The sequence below is a fragment of the Megalops cyprinoides genome, chromosome 20 (assembly GCF_013368585.1).
Source record: "Megalops cyprinoides isolate fMegCyp1 chromosome 20, fMegCyp1.pri, whole genome shotgun sequence".
NCBI classification, from domain to species: domain Eukaryota; kingdom Metazoa; phylum Chordata; class Actinopteri; order Elopiformes; family Megalopidae; genus Megalops; species Megalops cyprinoides.
Window position 1 is genome coordinate 17993416 of NC_050602.1, and position 10673 is coordinate 18004088.

The 10673-nt window shown below is 42.8% G+C and overlaps 1 protein-coding gene across 1 annotated transcript; it reads left to right on the top strand.

The window, feature by feature from the left end:
• The first annotated feature begins 3008 nt into the window (after positions 1 to 3008).
• Positions 3009 to 8503, top strand: LOC118795778 (Krueppel-like factor 9). The gene is made up of 2 exons (XM_036554506.1): positions 3009 to 3807; positions 6776 to 8503. Exons 1-2 carry the CDS (start codon positions 3309 to 3311, stop codon positions 7018 to 7020), a joined length of 744 nt encoding a protein of 247 aa, XP_036410399.1. The 5' UTR covers positions 3009 to 3308; the 3' UTR covers positions 7021 to 8503.
• Positions 8504 to 10673: the final 2170 nt, after the last annotated feature.

The window sequence follows — 10673 nt, forward strand, 5'->3', positions numbered from 1 at the left end:
GACAACAGTCTCCTCCATCATTTTACTCTCCTAGGCTTTGTAGTGGGCAGTAAGTGGGCCATGTCCAACTGAAACAACCCTGCAGTGAACTCTCCATACCTTGTTCTGAACTGGGTCTAGAGTGTGGCTACAGCTCCTCGGGATCTGAATTGTGCACTGTGCATTTGTTTCCTGTGATATGCAGTTACATGCAGAGTGTAAGAGGAAGGTGTATAAGCCGGCTAGAGCTCCAACATTTAAAACAGGAGGAGGGTTTTAGGTGGGGGGTTTTACCTGGAGTAAAAGAGGACAGAATTTGAATGCCAGACAGATGCAACAATGTTTTTTGTTTGTTTTTTAACAAGAAGTGAATAGGATTTCTCATTTTTTTAAAAAATTCCTGAAATGTGCTGTATCATATTGTTTTTGGCTTTCTGGGGGTGTTGAATTGGTTCAGGTGGGGGTGGAAAATCGGGGGGAATTGCAATGATGTGTTTTGTTGTATCCACTTAAACTATGTTTGTATTATTTACAATTTGTAATTTTTAGTTTTAAGAATACATTTTTTCCTGAAGTAATAAAAATATGGTGTAATAGAGAATAAATTCATGAATTGATAAACTAAACAAAGGGTGTATGAGTGTGTAGTTTGATGCTCTTTCCCAAAAAGCTGTTGTTAAAGCTTCACAATGTAAGGGAAAACAGTCATTTCAGCACAAATTATATTTTCACCTTTGCAAAATTAACATATATGCGCACACAGGAGTAAGTCATTCTAAAAGATGACAAAAAATACTGGGTTACATGCCTTTTGTTTTGTCTTTGGTAAATTGATGTATTTGATTGGCATTAAGTTGCATAACTACCATTTTGACTCCAAATATGAGTTACATATTTATCCCATTTCTTCCCTTCCCTCCTCCCTGTGTCTCGTGGTCATAATGAGACAAAACATATTAAGTTCTCTCTTTGAATTAAATGATTAAATTCAGATAGTCTTCACACTTGGCACTGAATTTCAGTGAAACAATTCAGTTGCAATTCATTGGTCTCCATTACCTGATGCATTACATTCTAATGTTAGATTGGTTCTGCGACAGTCGCAGGTTTGGGACCATTTAAGAATCTTTAGGCATAAGCAATAAAATGAACTTGGTCTTGACTCCCTGGACATAATAGTACTTTATGTACTCATATCAATGACATTTAAAGGTGACAGAAATATTTTACCACAATATTTTTTTCTAGATCCCTGAGTTACAGGGATGAGAAATGAATTTTGTTCCCTGCTTCAGTATGTTATCTGGAGAATAAAAATTGGACATTTTTAGTGGCACTAGCCAGCAGCTCTGCACATCTCGTGTTCCGTGTCTCTAGACATTCGGCCTAATTAGTCCACTTGTTTAACTTATTCCCTTTCCCTCCCTTGGGAGATGTTTCTGAAGCTCTCCATGAATCAGAAAAAAAAAAAAACAGGAGAGCACAAGCTACTGGAGGCTATTTCATCTGACTGGAAGAGTTTGGGGATTTCATTCTATAAACAAAGAGCAGAATTAATCTGCAATTAGAGTGGACGGCTCCCGCTTATGACTACGTGCCGGAAAGGAGGGGGCTATCAGGGAGCATGACAGATGGGCTGTAACAAAGAGACTCCAATTATCTGTCTGTTTTAATTATTAAAGTACAAGCCCTGAGTCCCCCTCTTCCCCTTGTCCCTGAGCCGCCGAGGAGAGGATTTGAGAAGAGTGTGTGCGTGGGTGGGTGCACATGTGTGTGTACATGTGTGGGAGGGGATTGTAATACTACCAGATGGGTGCTAACCCCCCCCTCCCTGCTCTACACCATGGAACAGCATACAGCACTGCGCGCTCACACATACACACTCATACGCAAATGCTCTTAAGGCTTGGCTCACAGATTACTGTGCATGCATTTTTGCCCCCCCCCCCCCCCTCTGCCACTTCCAAAAATAAGACGAGGTGCAGAAGTGACTGCACTGCAAGCGCTCTCAAGGGCCCTCGGTAACTCTGCTTTGCCAATAGAAGCAGGGCATGGTCTTGTGTTTGCTTTGGTCCTAGACGCATCAGAAACCACTCAAACGCTCAGAGGGTCAGCTGTAGATGGCACCGTAAAATCCCTGACATTCCATCTGTACGCACAGCACCATGCCTGGATTATAAGGTTACATCAGCGTGTTACAGTTACCGTGGCCTGCCCATCCCCCACACCAACTACAGTGTACAGCACTGAGAAAACGGCATTGCCTCTTTCGTACGAAATCCGTTAACTTGCTTAAACGTGATTTAAATCTGAACTTGATCCTCAAAATAGATCGTCTGTGATTTATGTTTTAAGTTATGATTGACATGCTTACTTGAAACTGAAGTCATTGGCCCACTTTCCAGAATAGTTCTGATATATTTCTCGTTCTGATTTATGAATTTACATTTAGTATGTTCCATGCACAGTACCCATTCTACAAACATGAATAAATGTTGACGTCATAATGTGAGAAAATATTTTAATCATCCCTATCAAATATTACACAAGGTTTAGGAGAGGACGCTCCTTTATTTATACACGAGTTTCCGTCTCCAAAAATATGCTGAGCTTTGGATAACTAACAAGATTATTTGCTCACAATAGTTTTCCATTGTCTTCAGTTTTCAGGGCGTGCACATAAACATCTCTTGAAAACCAAGGCCGACACTTTCTTTCCGCTTAATTTACGCTTAAGTCATTCTTTTATTTGTGTTTATTTAATTATAAGTTTTTTTAATTATCAGTTTTAAAGGATTGCTATTGAAGTTTAATTATAAAAATGTAATCAGCCACACACCCAAAACGCAAACGATGTTTGTCCTTGGTGCTCTGCTGCTACCGCACAACGTAGCCAACTACTTGCGCGAAAACAACCAGAACGTTGGAGACATACTCTGCTCCCACGCCCCCCGCACCTCCCACATAATGCTCTCCCTGCAATATCCTCTTCCACGCCTGTGATTCACGTCAGTAAGCGGCGTCACTCTGCGTGTTCCCCTCTACCGTGCACCGGCTTATTCAGACACAATGAACCCGGAGACCTACGTAAAACACGCAAACTGGGGCTGGCAGTGTGCTCGCGCGGGGGAAGTGTAGAATTTTAAAGTTTTTGTTTCGTCCAGCCTCCATAAATCGAAATATTCGGTCGTAAAACAACGGCCTGTGTTCGGTTAACACTGTTTTACTGATCCATCGTGGTAGGTAACAGACTGAATTCGAGATCGCAGACCCGACCAGGAGCACACGGAAGGATTCCCTGCGTGGTACGGGATCGCTGTAAAAGAAGAATGTCGTTTGCGTGTCCGGACTATTTCGCCGCTGAGTGCCTGGTGTCGATATCTAGCAGACCTGTCCTGCACCGACCTACCCCGGTCGCCCCCACCGCCATCGGTCCCCCTCAGGGCCTTGCTGTCGTGGAGCCAGAGGGGTCGAACGAGGACAGGGAAGTACGCGACACGTTGAAACTGGAAGGGGCGAACATGATGACGGTGGCCGGGATTCTTACGAATCTCAACGGCAAATTCCGCCCCATGTCGGCCTATTCGGAAAGCAGCAATTCCTCTTGCGGAGAAAGCGGCTACACCACGCTGTCCGATTCAACCACCCCGACCCCGACCATGACCCCCACCGCTACCCCAACCCCCGGACAGCACAATCCCCCCCAGCAGCTCTGGAGAGGAGGTCCGCCCCGGTCCCCCGTGAAACGGCACCCGTGTACTTTCGATGGCTGTGACAGGGTGTACGGAAAATCGTCGCATTTGAAGGCGCATATCAGGACTCACACAGGTACGTTTCACAGTGAGCTAACTAGCTCAACTGCTAGTAGCCAGCGCGGCTATAGTCTGAAACAATGGGACGATCGGACAAGTCTCGTACGAAATAGCGTGGATTGCGTTTTGCAGTCGTCTCTATACGTTTAAATTGCTAGCTGAAACGGTAACAGAAAATAGGATGCACACAGCTGTTGGCTAACGTTAGCCAGCTGGCCTCAGAGCGTTGTTACATTATCTCTGTAGTGCAGGCAGCCCACCACGCTGGAGTGAACTTTCCGACCACGTTGGGCTGGGAAAGTGATTAGTGCTGGAAAAAAACGAGTTAGCTGGTTAGCCAATCAGTAATTCGCTTCACTTGTAAAAGTCCGGTTATGAAACAATTATATTAACTCAAACCCTTACATGATCCAAACTCTTAGCTAGGTAGTTGTAATATATGATAACAAGCTAACTTGCTAACATTTTTTTGTTCTGATGGGGGAAGGGTGGAGGGGGGTCATTTCTAACGTCGTTTGCTAGCTAATACGTCAATACCAGCTAACGAACAAAGAAAAAAAAGTCCCAATTGAATTGAGAACTGGGAACAAAGAAGTTAACGAACAAAGAGAGGGGATAATAACAGGGAATGAAAGCACATTGACGGGCATTTTAATTTTATTGTTAGCTAGCTAGCTAATGTGAAGGGAGTTCGTGGGTGGACATAGCCTTACTGTACGACCCACCGAGCTTTATTTTTGACGCTTGATTCTTTGTCACCTAGCTACATAACTTTCTAGCCAAAACGGTTATGTGTAGCCATGTGTAATACTACGGAAGATTGTAACACAAACGATTCACACCGTTCTTCTCGACTTTAGTGCTTTTTTGGTAATTAAGTACATTACAGGCAAAATATTGGCCTTCATTTATGAGGCACACGGCTTGTTTGCTATATTTTTGGTAACTTGGATGAAAGTCTTTTGTAAGTTGTGCCTCTGTTTGTAATTACCGTCTCTGGGGTGTAGGCGTCGCCAAACGCCTCTCCATGTGTTGACCCAAACTGTCGTCCGGTAGGTGGATAATGAAATGTGGTGGTAACTTAAGATAGTTTTTTGCTTTGTTTGTGATGGCTATGGCGTATACAGAAACACCGACGTAATTGCAGACTTAATTTGCAAGCAAATCATCTTGGGGTAAATGACAAGGAAGTAGACTTGACTAGACAATTAATCATTGGTGGCAATTTTCAGATCAAATTTACTTACAACAATAGAATTTGTCCAGGGCACCAGGGCCACCACTTCAACACTTTAAATAATTTTGTTGCGTCTTTCACAACCACATTGTGTGCAAACCACAGCATGATGCCTGCTTTCAGAGAATACATTACTGCAATGTCCCCATTGTTTTAAGGAGGTGTTGATTGGTACATAGGGAAGAGCACCCTCTATGGACCCAACAGTGATCTTTACCTTAGTCTAACGCATAGCATCAAAAAGTATCTGGGTTGGCAGCATAAAAGCCATGGTGTACCAAAACATTAAAATTTAGGTAATTTTCACATTGGTAGATTTCTGAAATGCTGGTGGTCACATTTGGCAATGTCAGTTTCACTCTTGAGAACCAATGGGGTGAGTAGGTATGTGGGTGGGTTGTTGACCCCAGTCACAAGACTATGCAGGTGTGCTGCACTGAAGTGTAATAGCTGGTCTTTCATTTAACGTCAAGGGGTGCCAGAGAGAGCTGAGAACTCTGTTACTCTCTATGTATATGCTTTCCCCTTTCCTTATACTAAATGCAGAACTCAAGCAGCATTAGACCTTGAGGAGAAGATAACGGTTACATCTTGGTGGCCATTTTGAATGTGGTGTTCTCTACTTACTCTGAGTGTCTTGGGCCTCATTCCCCTAAAATGAATGGACTGCAGATCTTTTGAGATAAAATGCTGAGCATTCTAACTCCAAAAATAAGTTACATGTTAAATATTAAAAAGTCTCATGAAAATACCATACCATTTTAAATATGTTAAACATCATTCATAGTCACAAATTGCATGTGGATTTTGTGAGAAATAACTTGTAAAACAATATTAAATCCAGCATAATGTGTTTTTATCACATGACACAGTTTGAGTTTACAGATTTTTATTATGCTCTTAAGCTTTTATGTGTTGGGTGGTTGTACTTGGGTATGCCAAGTTTACCGTTTTTTATGCAATGTGTAGTTGATGGCTTTGCAAATAGTAACTTGTAGTAGTAACTTGTAGTGAATAAAATCTAAGATGGCTTATATTATGACAAGTATGCATTTACTGTTGGGTCTTTATCAGAATTTGCAGACTGTAAAAGAACTGTGCAGTGCTCCAGCTGAGACTGTAAATGCGCATTGTCACATCTCACTGGTATATTGAAGTCAAAGGTCACTCACTCTTTTAATCCTGCTCCTGGCTTACTTTATTATCATTGTTGCAAGTACAGTTTGTTGCACCATGACACAAGCATATTTCTTATCACAAATGGCGCCTGTTGAGGCGCCTTCCTTGTATCTACTCCAACGATGGTTTTAGGGTGGTGTGCCAGTGTCCACCCATGTTATGGGTTAATTGCAGCGGTTGTTGGCTGAAGCAGCTGAGTTTAAGTGCCTCATTCAAGGGTGTAACAGCATTGCCTGTGGTCTCCAAGTTCAGCTGTTTAACCTTTCTGCCCATGCTGAGTGTACAGTCTTAGCAAGTATCTCTAGGCAAACTAGACCTGAACATTTGTTTTAATGATATCTAGAGTATGATGGTCTCACCTTCTTCCAGCAGAGGGTTCAGCTTAACCAAGTGTTGCTGAATGGCAGCAGTGTATGTGGTGCTATAATTGAACGGTTGAATTAGTTAAGCGTAATTTCTTTCAGCAAGAAGAATGCAGAGAGCTGAGAGCACCTCCCCCCTGCTGCTGTGTAATGGGGTACAGGTCCTGTCTGTGTGTGGCGCTGCTGACACTGTGTCTCTCCTGCAGGTGAGAGGCCCTTCCCCTGCACCTGGCCCGGCTGCGAGAAGAAGTTCGCCCGCTCAGACGAGCTGGCGCGCCACACCCGGACCCACACGGGCGAGAAGCGCTTCCTGTGCCCGCTGTGCGACAAGCGCTTCATGCGAAGCGACCACCTGATCAAGCACGCCCGCCGGCACCCCGACTTCCACCCCGCCATGATCAGCCGCAAGGGCGTGGGTCAGGGCCTGCCCTCCGCCCCACAGGGCCTGTAACCCCACCCACGGCGACGCCGCATCGCCCATGCGATCCGCCCTCAGGACCTTAGCTGGAACGTCCCGGTTTGATTGACAGATGACCTCTCTCTCTTTCGCTCGCTCGTGAGCGTACAGACACATATCCAAACTCCACAACTCTCTCACGTACAAAGCTGCTGGACTCTGCATTTCTCTAACCACATGCCCTCATTACAATAGCCACCTGCTGCATTTCCCAGCGAGGGCCCTGCTGGATCTCCATGCCTGCTATTGGAACTCTTTTGGGCATTATGGGTAGGCGTTCAGGAGGCCGTCATTCCAGAAGTTTCCAGCAAAGTGCTGGACTCGGCATCAGCTGCACACGATGCATATTCCATGTTTTTGTTTGTTTTTGTTTGAACATATTAGTATTATTATTGCATTAGGCACATTTTTGCTCCTTTATTGATGTTGGTCAACACACTCTCCAGTTCCTCTGGAACTTGGTCTGGGTCAGATGTTCTGGAAGGTTCTGGAGAGGGTGTTGCTCTGCCACATCAGTGCTTTGCAGCTGTCTTGCAGTATCCGCTGAATTTTGGAACCGGCTGCTGCATTGTGCTCAGCTGCGGTGCACATACTACAAGCTTAAAGCTTCTGCATTAGAGGCAATATTATATATACTATTAGAAGTAAGTATTGTTAATTATAGTCCTTATATTAGGGGTGACCGAGTATATATGCTTGGCTAGGCTAGTGCTGCTTTTTTTGTGCGCGTGTGTGCGTGTGGCCGCATGTGCGGGCGCAGGTGTGTAAGAAAGATCTCGTTAAAACAATCACTGTCTGTGCTGTCCATCCGTACTCTGGGTGGACGGCTTTATCTCTCTGAACATGTCAGGAAATTCAGAAAGCCTTAATATATTTCATAATTATTTGCACATAGTTTACAGTTGGGACATTTTTTTACAGGTATATGCAATATGGCACATTTCTTACAGGTATATGTGTTTTTTTATTCAGGCTGCTGGTGGGCAAAGCGTACACTGTTAAAACATTTTTCTGTGATTGAACACTGTGGAATTCGGATGGATTTGTCATGAACTGGATGGCTTTCTCAGCACGCCTTGTTTTTCCAAGTGCTCGAGAAAGTGTGATAAAGAACCGATCAACATGATATGCTGTTTCTTACTGGCTTCATTTATTTCTGCAGTGAAATATGTGTCCAGGTTATCCTGCATATTTTAGCTGTTCATGGTTTAACGGGCTAACCCCTTCAGTAGTGTAGTTACATGAGCATCAGTCTACAGACAAATGGAAGGGTATGCCTCTGTTTGCAGATTTGGCCACAAGGGGGGTTGTTTTGGCCTTACATACTTCAGATGTTTGCGTTGTTCAAATACCAGCTCAATAGGTGTCTTATGTTACTTTTAATGTAACCTAACTGTTGCTGTATTCTGACTGTGTTTGCATATCCACAACATTCAGGGGGAAATTAAAAAAGTTACAAGTAACTGGATATTTATACACATTTACAGACATTGGATTGCATTTTGGATTAATCTGAAATAACTGCTGGCAGTTACCTTGAATATAGAAGTGTATGCTACTCTTATTGGAAATCAGATATTTCAGAATGCATTAGATAATGTTGACTGAAATGGTGAAAAGAGAATCAGTGATAACTGCATTCTGGTGCTTACAGGTCCTGCATTGGTGGTTTTAAGTAAAAAGGATGCAGATGTCTTGGAATTGTTCACATGTACATCCTCTGCTGGTCAGTGCTGGACACTGCCGCGTCAGTATCCTTAAGGCATGCTGCTGTTGCCTCGGGGACCATCGTACCGTTTGTCTGAAAGCAGTACACTCAAGAGTTGCATCTTTAATTTGAACAGGACACAGCATCTGGTTGCATCAGAATGACAGTGAGATTCCCAATATTTTCATACTTCCAGTGAATTTTATTCTTAATGTGTCCGTCTCAACATAGATACTAAACTTTTCCTCTTTCACCCGATTCCCCTCTCAGCAGATATGTGTATGAATTGTAAAATATTTGGACTTACAGTTGTAATGTATTTAAATGGCATTTCTCACACTGAAATGATGATTGCTCGTGTAATAGGGGTGTGATGTTGACTGCACCAGTTTTGTTTTTTGTTTTTTTTGAATTGCAAGAACGGGACCTGTGTATAGAATATTTGCTAAGATGCTTCGTACACTATACATGTGTACTATGTACTTGGTTGTTCACAGAATTATGACATCTCAAGGTGCCCTGTGGCCTGTTTTCCACAGTGTTTTTAACACTAAAAACACAGTGTGGGTGTGTGTGATTTTTCTTTTTTTGTAGTGGAGTCTAATCTTAAAAGTAAAGCCCTGGCAGTCCTCTTAGACAGTAGAGCAGGATTACACACCATCTTATATCATTTGATTTTGGATTTTTTTGGGAGGGGGTCATGCTTTGGGTTAGGACTGGGATGGTTTCTTGGGTATTTCTTCTCAGGTGTCTTAGATTTGTGAGCTGAAATTTCTGGTGCAACACCTTCCTGTACGCATGTATTTTTTGTTTCTTTGTATTCCTCTAATTAATTTATTACATATTTGTGTGGTTGAAATATCATTTTTATAGCTTATTTTGTGGTATGGAACAACAAAAATAATAATTGGTTTCATTGTTTGCAAAGAAAACTGCCAGTGCTTTTTAAATGCGAAATAAAACCGTTCAAAAATCAGTGTACCGCATGCAATGGTATTTTTAAGGAAACACTGTCTGTGTCTGTGTCTGAGTGTGTCAGAGTGTGTAGATGTGTTGTGTGTGTTTCTTGTGTCCCCATGGGGAGTAGGGGGTTGGGGTTCAGGGCCCAGATTAGGAGGACTTCACAGATCTTCTCATGGCAATACTGTGAACACCTACCATTCTGTTCCTTTGAATCAATGGATATCGGTGAAGTTACGGTTATTATAACCCCCTGATTTAACAAAAGACGCCCGATTAGTTGTATGTCTTCATTTTAGATGTAATTTAAAATTTAAACTGCATCTGTATTTTCAAAACATGCATGTTAACCAGAGTCTCAAGCAGCTTTTGCTTGGTGGTATTTGTTGTGTATGGCATTGATGCAGTGTGTGGATGCACCTGCATAGCTTAACGTTACCCATTTTAACAGCTGGGTATTTATTGAAACAACCTGAATGAAGTACCTTGCTCAAATGTACAAGAACAGTTACCCACCAGGGAAGCACACCTGTAGCTGAAACTGCCACTCTAGACCTGTAGCTACAGCCCTGCATTTCCTAAACATTTTTGTATTATTCTTGCATTTTTTTCCCTTTTTCACAACAGTTTTGTAGTTACCAGTAATACATTAGACTGACCACCACAAGAACCAATCACTATTGCCAAGTTCAGAATGATAAAACTAAAAAAATACTTCTACATTAAAGCAAGAAATGATTTTCATTTGCCAAACCAGCATGTGCTCTAAGATTTCTACTGCATAAACTGTCTCAGTGTTTCCCCAGAAGTTTCTGGTTTCCAGCAGGGCTCATTCACACAAATACCCAGATCTTCAACACCACAGGGGTCAGATCTGGACCCTGGAGCAGTGTGGAGTGTTTCTCATTCAAGCTTGAACCTTGTGCAAGGAACAGATGTACCCAGCGAAGAATGAAGGAGCAGTAGTCCAGCCATTTTT